This window comes from Panthera pardus, unplaced genomic scaffold (genome assembly GCF_024362965.1).
Source record: "Panthera pardus isolate Hobbes unplaced genomic scaffold, ASM2436296v1 HiC_scaffold_1, whole genome shotgun sequence".
Lineage (NCBI taxonomy): Eukaryota > Metazoa > Chordata > Mammalia > Carnivora > Felidae > Panthera > Panthera pardus.
In genome coordinates this window covers 21526922-21546131 of record NW_026526654.1, presented here as the reverse complement: position 1 = coordinate 21546131, position 19210 = coordinate 21526922, and the positions used below count along the sequence as shown (strand labels likewise).

Genomic DNA, 19210 nt, shown 5'->3' with positions numbered 1-19210 from the left:
TTCAGGGGCGCCTGGGTGGCTCAGTTGGTTAGGGATCCAACTCTTGATTTTGGCTCAGGTCATGATCTCATGGTTTGTGTTATCGAGCCCCACACTGGGCTCCATGCTGATGGCGCAGAGCCTGCTTGGGATTCTCTCTCTCCCCCTCTCTCTCTCTGCCCCTTCCCCTTGCCCCCCCGCCCATCAAAATAAATAAATAAACATTTTTAAAAAGAGTGATGGATTTAACCCTGCAGCCTAGTTACATTCAACTTATTTTATATAAAGAGCATTCAGGACTGTATACAGGTACATGTGATTATTTCCATGGAGGACTGAACACATAAAGTTTTCAATCTGTCAACTCCATTTAGAAGGCATTATGGAAAGTCAAGAAGTACACCACTGCTTGAGCTCTTAAGAGATGTCAGGCATGGATCACTTTATGCACGGTCTCTAATTTGATCCGCACAGCCTTGCCATGGGCGATTACCCTTCCAGGAGCATTACAGAATCCGCCCCCCCCGCCCCAGTCATACAGCTAGAAGGTGATGAGTGTACTTCTAGAGCAAATCTGATTCCTATTCAGCTGGTTCCTATTCAACATGCAAAACTGCTTCCCTGTGCTTAAGATGCTGGTCTAAATCCCATATTTACAACTTAGGAGTTGTAAATCTCCTTACAATAAAGGAGATTAATGTGTTCACTCAAATTTTTTCCAAGAGTTGTTCTGTCCTTCTAATAACCCTTCCTGTACAATAAAAGGACATGCGTTTATAATTTTTTTTAAAGCTGCAGTTTCTAGAAGAAACATTATCTCATTACTCTGGCAACCGAGTATTCACACATTGAGTTGTTTAACCCAAATCTGAAAACTTCCTAGGCACATGTCTTCCGGTTGCGGGAGCAAGAGGAGGGTGACAAGGCACTGATCTGGGTTTGAGTTCCTTGCTCTGGTCGGAATGACTTAGGTAGTCATTTCACATCCTTGGATGGTACTTCTAGCTCAAGCATTCCATTTTAGAGCAGAAGGTATCAAGGCCTTTTTCAGCTTAAATGTTCTGTGGATCCCATAAAAGGCAATACTGTACATCCTCTGAGCACACTGTATCAGCAGAAAAGCTCTTTATTCTTGGTTTAACTGGTAAGAGTCCTAGATACTTTGATCAAGTCTTTCCCAAGGCTCTGTAAGCTGACCACACCTGATTTTCTTCATTGTTTTGCAACAGAAATGTGGATAGAACCATCTCGAGTTGTGTTGTTGTTTTTTTTTTAAAGAAACTCAGTGTGATCTAACACTTAGTAAATAAACGAAGTATAAAAAAGAAACTGGAAGAAAACGTTTTTAGAAGCTAAATACTAAGTACTGCCCCGTCCGTGGTAGTGCCCAAGGAATTTTGCTAAATAAAGATGTAAAGAAACACACACAGCTTTACATTACCTGCTGGTCAAACAAGGCCCAGAACATTGGGAGCGGGATATACAGGAACATCACCCTCGTAACCATCTTAATTTGAGAGATGAGCCTCTCCTGTGGATGAAATGGGGAAGGATGAATCAGTGTCATTCACAGCTGTCAGCAGTGTTGTTTCAGTATAGACACGTGCAACCAGAGACAAGCGGGGAGGTGACTAATTGTTCCAAAGAATCCTCCCTCAAATTTTTTTAGAAAACCCAGAATTCCTCAGCTATTTAAAATGAGTGCGAATGTCAGTTTAAAAGGCATCTTACTAGGGGCACCTGGGTGGCTCAGTCGGATAAGCGTCCAACTAAACTTCAGCTCAGGTCATGATCTCACAGTTTGTGAGTTCGAGCCCCGCATCCATGCGCTGACAGCATGGAGCCTGCTTGGGATTCTGTCTTCCTCTCTCTGTGCCCCTCCCCCGCTTGCTCTCTCTCTCTCTCTCTCTCTCTCTCTCTCTCAAAATAAATAAAAATAAACTATAAAATAAATAAATAAATAAATAAATAAATAAAAGGCATAGTACTAGAATTTAAATGTAATTCCAATAAATGTAATCCCACCACCACTGTTCACTGATTCTTCTGTTTTCACACTGGTTACGTGACCACAATCACGCATAATTAATAACCGATTCTACCAAATGAAAACCTATGAAAAGATAATGTTGTTTCCAGCTATACCCACCGTTTATCAAGTTCTTCTCAACATTAACACACATTCTTGCATAGTCTTGTTCAAAACACTAGTCAGGTTTACAAGGATACAACTGATAATTTTGTCCACGTGGCCTTAATCATACGAACCGCCACTGTGGCTGTCCCCGTGCTGGAGGAAGACCCCAAGAAAACTGCAGCGATAACGGTCACTCACATCATATTTCTCTTTAGCCCAGTCCAGCCAGTGTTCCCTCTTGGGAAACTCCTTACTCCGATGCTTAAACCTATTTTTGAGGGCAAACTGAAGGAAGGAAGAAAAATCACATTTCAAAACAGAACCGATTACTTTATGAGGGAAACACATTTCAATACAACTGCCTTTAATGGAAAGCTGTGTTTGTGAGAGAAGCAACGTATATATCGTATAAACTTGTGTAATGATGATGCTAAAAGAACCTGCATTTATTCCTAATCTCTTTCTAACTATGAGCCTTTGAGTGGGGTAAACAAAGTCATATTCTTACTACTTTACTCTCTGGGCCCTCTAGAGAGGAGCATTCAAGAGAAATATAATGTATGCCATTTGTGATTTCGGTTTTCGGCTGGCCATAGTACAAAGTAACAGGGATCTAAGTCAATCAGAGAAAGACAAACACCATATGATTTCGCTCATCTGTGGAATTTAAGAACAAAACAGATGAACATATGGGGGGAGGGAGAGGGAAACAAACCAGGAGAGACTCTTTATTTTTAATTTTCTTTTTAATGTTTATTTATTTTTGAGACAGAGAGAGACAGAGCATGAGTAGGGGAGGGGCAGAGACAGAGGGAGACACAGAATCCGAGGCAAGCTCCAGGTTCTGAGCTGTCATCACAGAGCCTGATGCGGGGCTCGAACTTACAAACCCTGAGATCATGACCTGAGCTGAAGTCACACACTTAACCGACTGAGCCACCCAGGCGCCCCTGGAGAGACTCCTAAAGATAGAGAACAAACTGAGGGTTGTTGGAGGGGAGGTGGGCAGGGGGATGGGCTAAATGGTAATGGGTAGTAAGGGTATTGTGATGAGCACTGGGTGTTGTATGTAAGTTACGAGTCACCAAATCCTATTGTGGAAACCCAAATTGCACTATATGTTAACTAACTAGAATTTAAATAAAAATTTGAAAAAAAGTAACAGGGATACACCTGAAACTAATATAACACTATGTTAACTGTACTAGAATTAAAATAAAAAAGATATATATAAATGTAAAAAAAAAAAGTAACAGGGAAACAGATAAAATTCATTTTAAATATGTTATATATTATTTAATCCAATAAATCCAAATGATCTTACATATGATCTTAATATGTAATAAGAATAACATTAATATTAAATCAATAATTATTTAAACAATTATTAATAATAAATCAATAATATTAAATATTACAATCGATGAGAATTTCTATATTTCTTTTTTCATACCAAGTCTTCAAAACCCGGGGCATATTTTATACTTACAGAACATGATCAATTTTTATCAGAACTATTTGATTTGTATTTACTTTTCATAAATTTATGTTTGAAAAACTAAATTTATATACCTAAGTTGTTCCAAATATACTTAAAAGTTTTCCACTCACTGAACTGAGTATCAGTTTTAAAGTGTAAGAGTGAAAGTAATAATAATAAAATAAATTAAAAAAAAATTTTTTTTTAAGTAATACACCCAACATGGGGCTCAAACTTACAACCCTGAGTCCAAGAGTCGCATGCTGCACAGACTGAGCCAGCCAGGTGTCCCATTAAAATTTAAGAGTGAAGGAGCACCTGGGTGGCTCAGTCGGTTAAGCGTCCAACTTCGGCTCAGGTCATGATCTCACGGTCCGTGGGTTCGAGCCCCGCGTCAGGCTCTGTGCTGACAGCTCAGAGCCTGGAGTCTGCTTCGGATTCTGTGTCTCCCTCTCTCTCTGCCCCTACCCCACTTGCACTCTTCAAAAATAAACATTAAAAAAAAAGTGAGAACTCACAATATAATATAGCAATATATAGGAAATTGTGTAATTTAAATTAATTTGAATGAAATCTAATTTAAAATTCTGTTCCCAGTTGCACACGACACATTTCAAATGTTTGAGAGCCACATGAGGCTAGTGGCTATCATGCTGGACGGCATAGATCGACAATAACATTTATTTCCTGCCTTTATTTTTTTTAAATTAATTTATTATTATTAAAAAATTTTTAATGTTTATTTTTGAGAGAGAGACAGAATGCTAGTGGGGAAGGGGCAGAAAGAGAAGGAGACACAGAATCTGAAGCAGGCTCTAGGCTCTGAGCTGTCAGCATGGAGCCTGATGTGGGGCTCAAACTCATGAGCCTTGAGATTATGACCTGATCTGAATTCAGATGCTTAGCCGACTGAGACACCCAGGCACCCCTTTCCTACCTTTAAATGTGCCTGTATGCATTACATCACGTTGATGCACATGGAAGAAACCATATTCTGCATGTTCCTGTCACCGAATTGTCTTTGGAAACAAGACTTCCGATGGCTGCATAGCATGGCTACATCTACTAGAAGTTAAGCACTGTTCTCCTGCAATTTTGTGTTATAAAATTTTGCTGTTATAAATATTACATTGATAATCTTCTACTTGAATCTGTGTTCATTTTGTGTGTTCATTTTAAAAAATGATTTTCTTAGTCTTAATTCTGAAAGTAGCATTACTGACACTCCAGACCCTTGAGATGCAGCATCAAACCTCGCCTCTCCACTTCCGTTTCACTCTTCCCGACCCGCATCAGCCATGGTTAGCCAGCGTGATAGCTGAACAGTCACTCTGCTTTGCCTTTCTTTGACTACCGATCTAATTCGAAAGTTCAAGAGCCATTTCTATCTCTCCCTTTTTGAGTTCAGTTTGTGTCCTTTTCCATTTGGTCAGTTTTATAAGAAACTTTAATTACCAAAATAGTTAAGAACATTAAGAAAATGTTTAAAGAGAAGTCAATGTTGGGGTACCTGGGTGGCTCAGTCAGCTAAGTGTCTGACTCTTGGTATTGGCTCAGGTCATGACCTCACAGTTCGTGAGTTTGAGCCCCGCGTCAGGGTCTGTACTGACAGTGAGGAGCCTGCTTGGGAAGCTCACTTGCCCTCTCTCTGCCCCTCCCCACTCATGCTCTCTCTCTCTCTCTCTCTCTCTCTCAAAATAAATAAACTTAAAAAAATAAAGAAAAGTCAATGCTTCATTGCATTTTAATTTGAAGGAGGTAGAAGGTTCTGGGGTGACTATATATCACTGACAGAGAAAGCTACTGAAATACTTACACCAATGCACTTGACAACTTTAGCCATGACATTACCCTGGGGCTGAAACTTCTTGTACATTCCACTGCCAATGACGAACACAACTGGGAAGGCAAAAGAAGACGTTAACAAGGCGTTTGACAGAACTACCTGTGACCTAGAAGATGTGCTTTTATTTGAGTTACAACCTTGTTTTGGAAATACTGGGATTACTCACAGAATGGGCTTGCCTTCCCATGTCCCAGTTTGGAAAGTGCTTTTGATCCTAACAATCACAGAAGCTTTGAGCGGTGGTATATTTGTGCTGTCATATACCAACATTAGAGCCTATTACTGTCCACTTCCCACATTTTGGGGTGGCTCACAGATGCTCCATACGGCTATTTAAGTGCAAGGTTTATTCTTAAGCATAGGGAGACAAAGGAATAAGTGCTTTCACGTAACAGATCAGCACATAATTCTATAAAGACAAAAAACAGCCTTAATTTTCTGATTGCAATGGCAGAAGAGTTTCTTCTTTTTTAATAAATCTTCAGAAAAAGGAAGAAACTAATTTGTTAAAACCTTACTTAATCATGTGTGGCAGAGTTCATTCCGTGGTCACGGTACAGAAAAACAGTGGTGAATTTTTGCATCTGCGGCTACAGTTTTACAAGGTTAAAGCACTTTTACAATAAGGCAATTCTTCCATGGATCTTCCTAGAAAAGGCATATTGTAAAAATAGAAAAAGCATTCCTTCAGGAGACTCTGGAAACCCAGTACTGTATGAGGATTTCTGATTGTCCAATACCACAGTTTAATCATTTAAAAGCACCGATTGGTTGATGGAATGCCACTTAATTTCCTCAATTTAAGAGGGCCTGAGATTTTGAGAAGTGCTACCTCTCAAAGCATATGTCCAAGTATGTGCCTGTGTTATAGGTGTTCTTTATGGTTGAATAAAGAGAAATATACTTGAATCCTCACCCGATGCCAATCTTCCTTAATCCAGACAGAGATGGCAGAGATACTCATAGATGGAGTCTACTCTGTTTTGCCAACAAATATTTTAATCTTTAAGCTTCTGATTACTTAAGCCTAATTCAAGCACAAGATTGCTGCTGAAAGAAACTTCAAGAGACAGCATTGATGCATAGAATTTGGCCTATTCTCAATTCTTCCATTTGAGAAACATTGTATGATGTAAGAATGACCCATGCAAACTAAATGACAATTTACCTAATGCCAACTGACTACAGCATCTGGCCTCAAACAACAGCTTTTGAGATCCTTTTTTTATCTCCTTACGCAGAATCAGAGAGGAGTAGGTATATATGGGCTTTTTAGGGGAGTGTGGCAGTATTTAAACAATTATGGAAGGAAATGGACACAGAAAAAAAGGGAAAATGCTGAATTCTGGCTTGGATGTAAGGGTGAAGCTAATTTGCTACAAGCTGAACAAACAGGGTTAAGAGGGGGCATAACTGACACTATGAAGAACTGAAAAAAAGTCAGAGAAAGTGATAGTGCCAGCACTTTCTCATTTGAGTGGGAAGCTGCAAAGGCCTGAGATGCGTATTGGGCTCTGTTTCCTGCTTGTACTACCGTTACAGGTTGAATCGTGTCCCCGACCCCCACCACCCCCCGCCCCCAGAAGATGCTGAAGTCCTTACCCCCAGGACCTCAGAATGTGACCTCATTTGGAAATACAGCCTTTGCAGAAGATCGAGTTAAGATGAGGTCATTCAGGGGGCTCCTACTCCAATATGGCTGGTGGCCTTACAAAAAAGCGCAAATTTGGACACAGATGTGCACACAGGGGAAGGCCACAGGCACATTGGCATTGTGCTGCATCAGGCCAGGGAACTACCAGAGGCAGAAGAGAGGCCTGGAAGAGATCCCTCTCAGTAACTTCAGAGGGAGCAGGGCCCTCTCACCATGTTGATTTTGGATTCCCCACCTCCAGAGCTGTGAGATGATAAATAAATTTCTAATGAAGCCACCCAGTCTGTAGTGTTTTGTCACGGTAGTCCCAGGAAACGAAGACACCTGCCATCTTTCAATGTAGACTATCCTAGGGCGAAAACTGTCCACACTTCCTAAAAAGCCAGTGCCAAGAACTAATGTGTGAATGAATGTATCTAATAGACACATATATTCCTCCCAATGGGAAGATACTCTGGTAGAACCATTTCGAGATGATGTATTATGGAAATCTGGATGTTCACTGGAAGTATTTAAACGCTAACTGGACCAGGCTGCCGGGCCTTGAGGCAAGCTGGAGACGAGCACACGCTGATAAGAGCAAAAGCGTTCGGTCATGGGGTCATCTAGTCTAAAAGATTCTGTCACTTTTCTCCTTAAATCTGCCTAAATAGTGTCAAACTTTTCAGAGCCCAACTCAGTTGATCCCATTTCCTGTAAACTCTTTTTTGATCTTATTTCCTCTGAAGTAATATGCCAACTCTACTTTGTTTGAATGTTCAGAGCATGGGAATTATCATTACAATTTATTCCATGAAGTTTTAAAAAATTGGTCACAATAATTAATGTGAGGGTCTGACCTGATTATAGGATTGTACTAATTCAACTGATTTCTACTTACTCAGAGCTACAGCCATGAGAGCAGCAGGGACCCCAAATGCCAGTGGGTAGCAAGCTTGTTTACTGTGAATTCCACATTGTTGAACTGGGGAGAAATTATAAGATTAAAATTCATTATATCATTTTTTTATAATCTTATTTTTTAATGTTTATTTATTTTTGAGACAGAGAGAAAGAGCATGATCAGGGGAGGGGCAGAGAGAGAAGGAGACACAGAATCTGAAGCAGGCTCCGGGCTCTGAGCTGTCAGTACAGAGCCTGACGTAGGACTCGAACTCACAAACTGTGAGATCATGACCTGAGCAGAACTTGGATGCTTAACCAACTGAACTACCCAGGTGCCCCTCATTATGGCATTTTTAATGCTCATATATGGTTATCGTTTTTTTAAAAATCCCTAACTGGTTATTACATATTGTTTTTACTTGATGTTCTAGACTTATCCATTTGCTTTATCAATTTCATTGTCTGCTGAGCCCAGCAGCTTTGTAGTAGAAAGAGCAAGAGATGAACATAGGTTCTAATCTTAGCCCCTAAATAGATGTCTGACACTGGCCAAGCCAAAATCAGTGGGAATCCTTATATGGATTTTCTTGGTGGGAGAGTTAAAAGTGACCTGGATACAATAACTTGAAGATAGGGGACCCAGTAAATAAAATCAAAAGTACCCTGGAAAATCAAGATTGTGTGTTCCTGAATTCATGCTATTTAAAAAACAATTAGATGGCCCAGGGCAGGGGTCAACAAAGTTTTCTGTGAAGAGCTGGAAGTAAATATTCTAGGCTTTGTGGACCATTCAGTCTCTGTCCCAGCTACTCAACCTTGACTTTGTAAGGTGAAAGCAGTCATGGACAATAGACAAATCGATGGTCTTGTCCAGATTTCTGGATTTGGCCCATCAGCCATAGTTTTCTAACCTCTGACTGCACATCCATTCTAGCTCTGAAATCCTAGGATTGGTGAGGAAAAAAAATTAAGACTCTGGAAGGAGAAGTAGAGATTATTGGACATTCCTTCTTTTTCTTTTTTAAAAAAAATGTTTATTTATTTATTTTGAGAGAGAGCATGAGCATGAGTGGGGGAGGAGCAGAGAGAGAGGGAGGGAGAAAATCCCAAGCAGGCTTCGTGCTCAGCCTGACATGGGACTCGATCTCATGACCATGAGATCACCACCTGAGCTAATATCAAGAGTTGGACATTTAACCGACTGAGCCACCCAGGGTCTCCTAGAAATTCTTTCAATGAAATGGAGCCTCCAGGAATAATCTGACCGAAAGGGGTTTGACTTTGTCTTTGACTGACTAACCACTTCACAATTCGGTAGAGAAAGAAGTTAACTCGTAGAAAATTGACAGTCACGCAAATGTTTCCTGTTCATAGCTGTCCAAATGATTCTGTTCGTGGCAATGCAAACTCACTCTTCCCTCTGGGAAGAGCGTACATCTCTGTTATTCAAATCCTTATTGGAGCTGATTGTAGCAGTGTTCCTCCAGTTTCTTCACTAATTAATCAGTCATATAAAATCTCAGCACATGCTCATTTTATATTTGTGTGAGAGCCAGGATTTTACCTTTAAAATTATCCTTTAACACATTCTGTAATTCAAACATGCATAAGTACATATTCTACTAGAAGCTGGAAGTGGGGGAGGTGAGGGAACATAATGAAAGAATAAAGTATCTTTATTATTATTTTTTTAAGTAGGCTCCATGCCCAATGTGGGGCTTGAACTCACAACCCTGAGGTCAAAAGTCGGATGTTCTATGGACTGAGCCAGCCAGGTGCCCCAAAGCTATTAAATGTTTATACAAAACAAGTTGGAATGGGATTTAAGGGTCATCTTCAAACTACTACTCCAGGCAGAAATACATAAATCCCCACAAAATATTTTCTTTCATCATTGAATCTGATTCTCAGTGTGGACACCACAGGGTTGTTTTGGTCTAATCTGTCCCCGGATAGTCCCTTCAGGTGGGAAATTCACAGACTCTCAGTGGAGTGTCAGCAAACACAAATATCTGAGCGCTCTTGACAGCTGCTGTCTCCTTCTCCTTCCCGGGCAGTTCTTTTAGAAATAGCTAAGGGGTGCCTGGGTGGCTCAGTCGATTAAACATCCAACTTCCGCTCAGGTCATGATCTCACGGTTTGTGGGTTTGAGCCCCGCGTCGGGTCCTGTGCTGACAGCTCAGAGCCTGGAGCCTGCTTCAGATTCTGTGCCTCCCTCTCTCTCTGTCCCGCCCCTGCTTACGCTCTCGCTCTCTCTCTCTCTCAAAACTAAATAAACATTTAAAAAATTAAAAAAAAAAACCCAACAAGAAATAGTTGAGATGAGAGGAAGGCAAAGAATAAAATGTTGCCACTAAATTCTTCCTAACTCACTGCATATCGCTGGGGAGCACAAATTTGTGCCCAAAGGCACAAATGCCAAGTACGATCCATCCAGGTCTGGTTGCCAAACAGCACCTCTTTCTTGCCTTCTCTCTTACTGTGAGTAAAGACTTTGCATTAATAAAAACTTAGAAAAAATGATTGCCATGCTAGGGGTGTTTTAGATTCTTCAGTGGTCTTTGGGATAAGGGAGTCAAATAGGATTAGAGACGACACAAAGCTCATTTTCTGGATTTCGAAGTATCCGACACAAAGCTCATTTTCTGGATTTCGAAGTATCCGACAGCAGTATCCGTAATGGGAGAAAAGAGGGACAAAACGAACAAACAAAACAAGGACTTAAACTTGCCACCTGACTTTCTCCCCATAATTCAAAAAAAGAAAACCGGATATGTCTTACCTCTGAGCATGGGAGTGATGATAGTAGAAAGCAAGCTTCCAGCATTAATGGCCAAATAAAAGATGGAAAAGAATCGGTTTCTTTGTTTTTCCTGTAATTAAAAGGATAAGGTTACAATATGACTTTGGTTATATATCAACTGATCAAATGTGGCTGATGATCGGTCCTTGAAAAGAATCAAATGGAGAACAAACTTGGTGTCCGTGCAATAATTCCTGGATGTTTATATTTGTTTTATGTAGTTTCTGTGAAGGCATGTGATCTCACCTGGCCCTCTTCGAACTGGTCTCCACCAAATGCAGACACACAGGGCTTTATTCCTCCGGTTCCCAGAGCTATCAGGGCCAGGCCAATCATGGACAGTGCCCTAGGGAAAGGAGAGGGGATATTGCAGAAATGTGAGATTCTTCAAAGCAGGAGTCTCTCTGTCCTCTAATTTCCCTCAGAGGACCAGGGACAGTGGTTCTCTTTGGGTTCCTGGGCCCAATTTCCAGTGTAGGGAGGGGAATCCCCATACTAACAATAAACAATTCATGGCCACCGGCTGGGTGTCCTACAATTCAAAGCAATTCTGACACTCTCTACCCAGAGACAGTATCAGATTCCACAGCTCATACGACCCAGCAACAGCACTGCTGGGAATTTATCCAAGGGATACAGGAGTCCTGATGCATAGGGACACATGTACCCCAATGTTTATAGCAGCGCTTTCAACAACAGCCAAATCGTGGAAAGAGCCCAAATGTCCATCAAATGATGACTGGATAAAGATGTGGTACATATATACAATGGAGTACTACTGAGCAATGAAAAAGAATGAAGTCTTGCCATCTGCAACTACATGGATGGAACTGGAGGGTATCATGCTGAGTGAAATAAGTCAGTCAGAGAAAAACAGATATCATGTTTTCACTCATATGTGGAAGTTGAGAAACTTCACGGAAGACCATGGGGGAAGGGAAAGAAAAAAACCATATGGTTACGGAGAGGGAGGAAACCCATAAGAGACTTTTAAAAACAGAGAACAAACTGAGGGTGAAAGAGAGTGAAATGGGTGATGGGCATCGAAGGTGGCACTTGTTGGGATAAGCACTGGGTGTTTTATGTAAGTGATGTATCATGGGAATCTACTCCTGAGGCCAACAGCACACTGTACACACTGTATGTTAGCTAACTTGACAAAAAATAATACTAAAAAAAATAATTTAAAAAAAATTCCACAGGTTAAGGGCTCAGTCCTATAAGACTGCCTTCCCCCCGACTTCAGGCACCACAGGCAAGCCTAGGCTGTCACCTGTGCTTCTGACTGATGAGCTACAAACTGGAAGTTCCAAAGACCATCTCCTTGAACTTCAGATACCAGTCACAATCCCAGGTTGTTGCCTGTACTTCTGACCTACTGGCTATAAATCAGTATAAACGACCTCCTTGTAGGGTTCAATTAACTTGCTGGAGCTGCTCACAGAACTCAGGAAACACTTTACTTACTAGATCACCAATTTATCATAAAAGGATATAACTTGGGAGCACTCAGGTAGAAGAAATGCACAGGACAAAATAGGTGGGAAGGGGCACAGAGCTCCCACGGCCTCTCCAGGGTGCCTCTGTCCCCGTACCTCCCTGTGCCTACCAACCTGGAAGCTCTTCCAACCCTGTCCTTTTGGGTTTTTATGGAGGCTTCCTTACATAGGCATGGTTGATTAAACCATTGGCTGCTGGATATTAACTCAATCTGCAGGCCCTCTCCCCCTCCCTGGAGGTCAGGGGGTGGGAATGAAAGTTCCAACTCTCTAGTCACATAATTGGTTCTTTTGGCAACCAGGCTCCATCCTTAGCCAGGTCCCCAAAGTCACCTCATCAACATAACAAGAGACAGTTCACCACTCTCATCACTTAGGGAATTCCAAGGGTTTTAGGAGCTCTGTTCCCAAAACAGGGAAGATTGAACACATATTTCTTATTATAAATTACAATCTCACAGTAGTTAAACACAGAGAAGGGACTCAACCTGTTTGAGAAGATAATTCACAGGAATACAGTCTTGATAGCAGAATGAAATTTGAATTCATGGGCCTTAACATTACTATCATAATCTACTATCTTTTGATCCTCTCAAGAGATGCAGAGAAAGCATTTGACAAAATACAGCATCCTTTCTTGATAAAAACCCAAGATCATAAAAGCTATTCACAAAAGATCCACCGCTAATATCATCCTCAACAGGGAAAAACTGAGAGCTTTCCCCCTAAGGTCAGGAACATGACAAGGATGTCCACTCTCACCACTGTTATTCAACATAGTGTTGGAAATCCTAGCCTCAGCATTCAGACAACACAAAGAAATAAAAGGCATCCAAATTCGCAAGGAGGAAGTCAAACTCTCACTCTTTGCAGATGACATGATACTCTATGTGGAAAACCCAAAAGACTCCACAAACTGCTAGAACTGATCCATGAACTCAGCAAAGTCACAGGATATAAGATCAATGCACAGAAATTGGTTGCATTTCTATACACCAATAATGAAGCAGCAGAAGGAAAAATTAAGGAATCTATTCTATTTACAACTGCACCAAAAACCATAAAATACCTAGGAATAGAGTTAACCACAGAGGTGAAAAATCTATACACTGAAAATTATAGAAAGCTTGTGAAATAAACTGAAGAAGACACAAAAAAATGGAAAAACATTCCATGCTCATGGACTGGAAGAACAAATATTGTTAAAATGTTGATTCTGCCCAAAGCAATCTACATATTCAATGCAATCCCTATCAAAATAACACCAGCATTCTTCACAGAGCTAGAACAAACAATCCTAAATTTGTATGGAACGAGAATAAACCCTGAATAGCCAAAGCTATCCTGAAAAAGAAAACCAAAGCTGGAGGTATCACAATTCTGGATTTCAAGCTATATTACAAAGCTGTAATCATCAAGACCGTATGGTACTGGCACAAAAAAGACACACAGATCAATGGAACAGAATACAGAACCCATAATACACCCACAAACGTTTGGCCAACTAATCTTTGACAAAGAGGAAAGAATATCCAATGGAAAAAAGATGGGCTCTTCAGCAAATGGTATTGGGAAAACTGGACGGTGACATGCAGAAGAATGAACCTGAACCACTTTCTTATACCAGACACAAAAATAAAGTCAAAATGCATGAAAGACCTAAACATAAGTCTTGAAGCCATCAAAATCCTAGAGGAGAAAACAGGCAACAACCTCTTTGATCTTGGTCGCAGCAACTTCTTACTTGACATGTCTCCAGAGGCAAGGGAAACAAAAGCAAAAATGAACTATTGGGACCTCATCAAGATAAAAAGTTTCTGCACGGTGAAAGAAACAATCAGCAAACCTAAAAGGCAACCAAGGGAATGGGAGAAGATATTTACAAATGACACATCAGATAAAGGGTTAGTATCCAAAATCTATAAAGAACTTATCAAACTCAATCCAAACACCAAATAATCCAGTGAAGAAATGGGCAAAAGACATGAATAGACATTTTTCTAAAGAAGACATCCAGATGGCCAACTGACACATGAAAAAATGTTCAACAAACTCATTAGCAGGGAGATACAAATCAAATCCACAATGAGATACCAGCTCACACCTGTCAGAATGGCTAAAATTAACAACTCAGGAAATGACAGATGTTGGTGAGAATGAAGAGAAAGAGAACACTTTTGCACTGCTGGGGGGGAATGCAAACTGGTGCAGCCACTCTGGAAAACAGCATGGAGGTTCCTCAAAAAGTTGAAAATAGAACTACCTTGCAACCCAGCAATTACACTACTAAGTATTTATCCAAAGGACATAGGTGTGCTGTTTTGAAGGGGCTCATGCACCCCAATGTTCATAGCAGCACTATCGACAATAGCCAAAGTATAGAAAGAGCCCAAATGTCCATCGACGGATGACTGGATAAAGAAGTGATGGAGTACTCGATCCAAAAGAATGAAATCTTGCCATTTGCAACAATGTGGATGGAGCTAGAGGGTATTATGCTACGTGACATTAGTCAGAGAAAGACAAGTATCATATGACTTCACTCATATGTGGAATTTAAGATACAAAACAGATGAACGTAAGGGAAGAGAAGCAAAAAATAATACGAAAACAGAGAGGGAGACAAACCATAAGAGACTCTTAAATACAGAGAACAAACTGGGGGTTGCTGGAGGGGTTGTGGGGGGGATGGGCTAAATGGGTGAGGGGCATTAAGAAGGGCACTTGTTGGGATGAGCACTGGGTGTTACATGTAAGTGATGAATCACTGCATTCTATTCCTGAAATCATTATTACTCTCTCTGTTAACAAACTTGTATGTATATTTAAAAAACTTAAAGCAACCGCTTGAATACTGGACAAGGATTTATGTATGGAATTCTTTTGTACCTCTTACCGTTTTCAGTAAAAGAATGGGTAGGTAAAATGTGTCTGTGTGCACTGTGTCTAGTACAATCATAATAGAATCATAATAGTCATGAAAAGCCACGGAAAAAGACAATTTAAATGCAAAGCAGAGTATCAGGGTATGTGGTATGATCTTAACTTGTTTACAAAGTACAGAAGACTGGAAAGAAGCAGAACGAAAGATTTACTACTATAATCTTTTACAATGATAGAAGAGATTATTTGTAATAATGGAGGGAATTAAGGCTTACTTTTACTTCCCTTGTATTTTCCAAGTCTATGTATTTTACCTCCTGAATTGAAAAAAAAATCACTCATGGAACTTACCAACTCCCATTTTGTAGTTTTGTTAGATTTATAGTAGGTACTACAAATTTCAGGTTTTTAAAAAAAATATTTTTAAGTTTATTTATTTATTTTGAGAGAGAGAGAGAGCATGAGCACATGCACAAGCTGGGGAGGGGCAGAGAGAGAGAGAGACAGAGAGAGAGAGAATCCCAAGCAGGCTCCACGTTGTCAGCACAGAGCCCAGTGGGGGGTTTGAACTCACAAACCATGAGATATGACCTGAGCTGAAATCAAGAGTTGGACACTGAACTGACTGAGCTACCCAAGCACCCCAAATTTCAAGTTTTATAAGGGTTTACTCCAAATCTTCTTGTTTGCAAATATTACTTTAAAATGCTAACAAATATTTTAGGAAACTATAGATAAAGTCAAGGAAGATACTGCACATTGAAAAATTCCTTTAAAAAATCTGCTCAGGGGCGCCTGGGTGGCTTAGAGGGTTAAGCGCCCGACTTCGGCTCAGGTCATGATCTCACACTCCGTGAGTTCGAGCCCCGCATCGGGCTCTGTGCTGACAGCTCAGAGCCTGGAGCCCATTTCAGATTCTGTGTCTCCCTCTCTCTCTGCCCCTCCCCTGTTCATGCTCTGTCTCTCTCTGTCTCAAAAATAAATAAACGTTAAAAAAAATTTTTAAAAATCTGCTCATCTTAGGGCTCCTGGCTGGCTCAGTCAGAAGAGTGTGTGACTCTTGATCTCGGGGTTGTGAGTTCAAGCCCCATGTTGGGTGTAGAGTTTAGTTAAATAAATAAAACTTAAAAAAAAATCATGCTCCTCTTCTTGAATTAACTAGCTGAAGCACTTTTTTTGTTTGCCTGTTAATAAACTTGTGCTTAGTGCTATCACTCTTTTATTTTTATTTATTTATTTAAAAAATTTTTTTATGTTTAGAGGCACCTGGGGGGCTCAATCGGTTGTCTAACTTAGGCTCAGGTCATGATCTAGTGGTTCATGGGTTCGAGCTCCATGTTGGGCTCTGTGCTGACAGCTCAGAGCCTGGAGCCTGCTTCAGATTCTGTGTCTCCCTCTCTGCCCCTTCCCCACTCGTGCTCTGTCTCTCTCCGTCTCAAAAATAAACAAATATTCAAAAAAATTTTTAATTTTTTTAATGTTTATTATTTTTGAGAGAGAGAGAGAGAGAGAGACAGAGCGTGAGCAGGGGAGGGGCAGAGAGAGAGGGAGACACAGAATCTGAAGCAGGCTCCAGGCTCTGAGCTGTCGGCACAGAGCCTGACGCGGGACTCGAACTCACCAGCAGTGAGATCATGACCCGAGCTGAAGTTGGAAGCTTAACCAACTGAGCCACTCAGGCACCCCCAAACATTTGAAATGACAACAAAACATGGCCGGTTGGATATGATGTACCGGGCCCTCTAGTGAGAGCTGTAGGTATGCTTGAATATGAACTCCATGAAATACCCTAAGAGACTAAGCTTTCTTGAATACTTACCACTTGCCAGGCCATGCTGTGGGTCCCTTACCCAGATTAAGGCACAAAACTGCCACACAAGGTAGGCACTAGTTAAAGTGAGGAAACCTAGGCACAGAGGTTAAGGAATGTGCTCAAGATCCCACAACTAGTAAAGGGCATAGCCAGCATTTGAACCAGTTGGCCTGGCTCCAAAGTCCATGTTCTTAATTGATACCATAGAAGAGAAAACTGAGGCCTGGGGAAGGTGAGCTGCCCAGGTCTTACAGCTCCTTTGTGAGTAGCTGGGACTCAGACATTGGAAGTGTGAGCTCCTGACCCAGTCATACAACCACTCCCTTCCACCAGCGCAGTTCTCTGTGGGCACCGAGGGTGTTGCAGCAAGGGACCGGGTCTAAACAGCAATCCGATTGGCTAGCAAACCAGAAACGCCGGAACTGCAGATACCAATTTGAGTTTCCATGATATTTCCCCAACCCATACGACATGTTACTCATAGATCAAGGAAAGGAAGCACAAGAACCGGGAACAAAATACATTTTTATAAGGCCAGACTGTAGTGATGGGAAATTAGTCTCACAGAGGAGCGTTTGTCAACGGCACTTTCCATCAAGAACTCAGAACACAGGGCTGCAATAAATATTTCTGAAACTGAATTACTGAAAAATAAGCGGAAGTATGGTACGAGGAGACACCCAAAGGCACAGAGTCTTGAGGAAACCTGGCACGATTAGGGATCAAGGTCTGCGGGAGTTCTGTCCCTGTGAGGAAGATCAAGATTAACACAAGTATTCCGGGCGCTGACCGTGTGTCATGCGACATGTACCCGAGACAGCCAGGCGTCGAGTGAGCAGTGGCTCCAGACAGCTGCTAGGATGGTGACATACATAGACCCAACTCTTAGTCAACTAAAAAGCTTCCTCTAGGCTGATGAGGGAGGAAAGACCTCCTTGCACTTACGGTGAAGTTCAAGGAAAAAAGATGAAAAATTAGAGCGCGGAGTAAGCCACCAGTGGCGGGGGGGTGGGGGTGGGGGAGGGCAGCAGGTGTCAACTCACACATGTGTGGGGAGGTTGTCAGGGATTCCGTCATGGTCGAAGTCTGTGAGGTCATTAATGGAACTGACTGAAATCACCGCCTGTCCGATTGTGTATACGATGGACAGCGACACGATCGTCCTGTGTTGAGAGGGGTTAAGAGAACCTAAGTTAACTGCACGGTAGGAGCCCACTTCCTTCCCTCCCACAGAAAGGCCTCCTGCTTCAAAAGGCAAGACGCCAGCCATTGTGTACTTGTTTTTCAAACTTGAGTACCACTGGGAACTCTTCAAACAACAGAACAAAAAACAAAAACAAGAACTGCTAACTCCTAGAAAGGCAGCCTGCTGGAGAATTTGTTGCCCAGCCTGCACGTGTAAGTCACATCGGCTGGAGCCAGGGGAAGGGGCGGAAGATCGGTTTCATCTCCGAATTACTTGAAAAACTCAGTGTTTCCTTTTACCTAACTGCTGAGTCCGTCTATCTTCAAAAGGAAGAGATACTTATCTTGTGCCTGGTAACAATATTTGGCCAGGAGTGGGCCATTAATTATTTACCAAAAAAATTTTTAATGTTTAATTTTAAGAGAGACAGAGACAGAGTGTGAGTGGGTTGGGGCAGAGACAGAGGGAGACACAGAATCTGAAGCAGGCTCCAGGCTCTGAGCTGTCGACACACAGCCCGACGCAGGGCTCGAACTCACAAGCTGCGAGATCATGACCTGAGCCGAAGTCGGATGCTTAACCGACTGAGCCACCCAGGCGCCCCAGTCATTTTTATATTGTATTGAATGTACAGTGAGTTCATTTGTGTTTTCCAAGTTATCTAAGTATTTTACCTCCTGAATTGAAAAAAAGAAAATCACTCCTAGGATTTACCAACTCTCATTTTATGGTTTTGTTAGATTTATAGCAGGTACTACAAATTTCAAGTTAAAAACAATTTTTTTAAGTTTATTTATTTTGAGAGAAAGGGAGAGAGAGTGTGCGAGCTGGGGGGGGGGGGGGGTGCAGAGACAGAGAGAGAGAATCAGTGAATTTGGCCCAGAAGAACCTCCACTTCCTTGCTCATTAAGTTCTGGGGACTTCTCAGTAACCCTCTATTGGGGGCACTCGTGGAGCTGATCCTGTAGAATTGGATGAATGCCCCACATCCTCCCCGCCCAGAGAGCAGTGTGAGCCTTTAGGCAGCCGGCACATACATTAGGGA

General features: G+C 41.5%; 1 protein-coding gene across 1 annotated transcript in view; it reads right to left on the bottom strand.

The window, feature by feature from the left end:
• SLC15A1 (solute carrier family 15 member 1) overlaps positions 1–19210 on the bottom strand; it is a 56427-nt gene that overhangs the window by 19012 nt on the left and 18205 nt on the right. Inside the window, exons 5-11 of the mRNA XM_019444037.2 lie at positions 18023–18142; positions 11031–11130; positions 10764–10854; positions 7977–8060; positions 5413–5495; positions 2315–2401; positions 1421–1510 (exon numbers count right to left, since the gene is read on the bottom strand). Of these exons, the coding sequence (XP_019299582.1) occupies positions 1421–1510; positions 2315–2401; positions 5413–5495; positions 7977–8060; positions 10764–10854; positions 11031–11130; positions 18023–18142 (655 nt within the window). The remainder of the gene's footprint in view (positions 1–1420; positions 1511–2314; positions 2402–5412; positions 5496–7976; positions 8061–10763; positions 10855–11030; positions 11131–18022; positions 18143–19210) is intronic.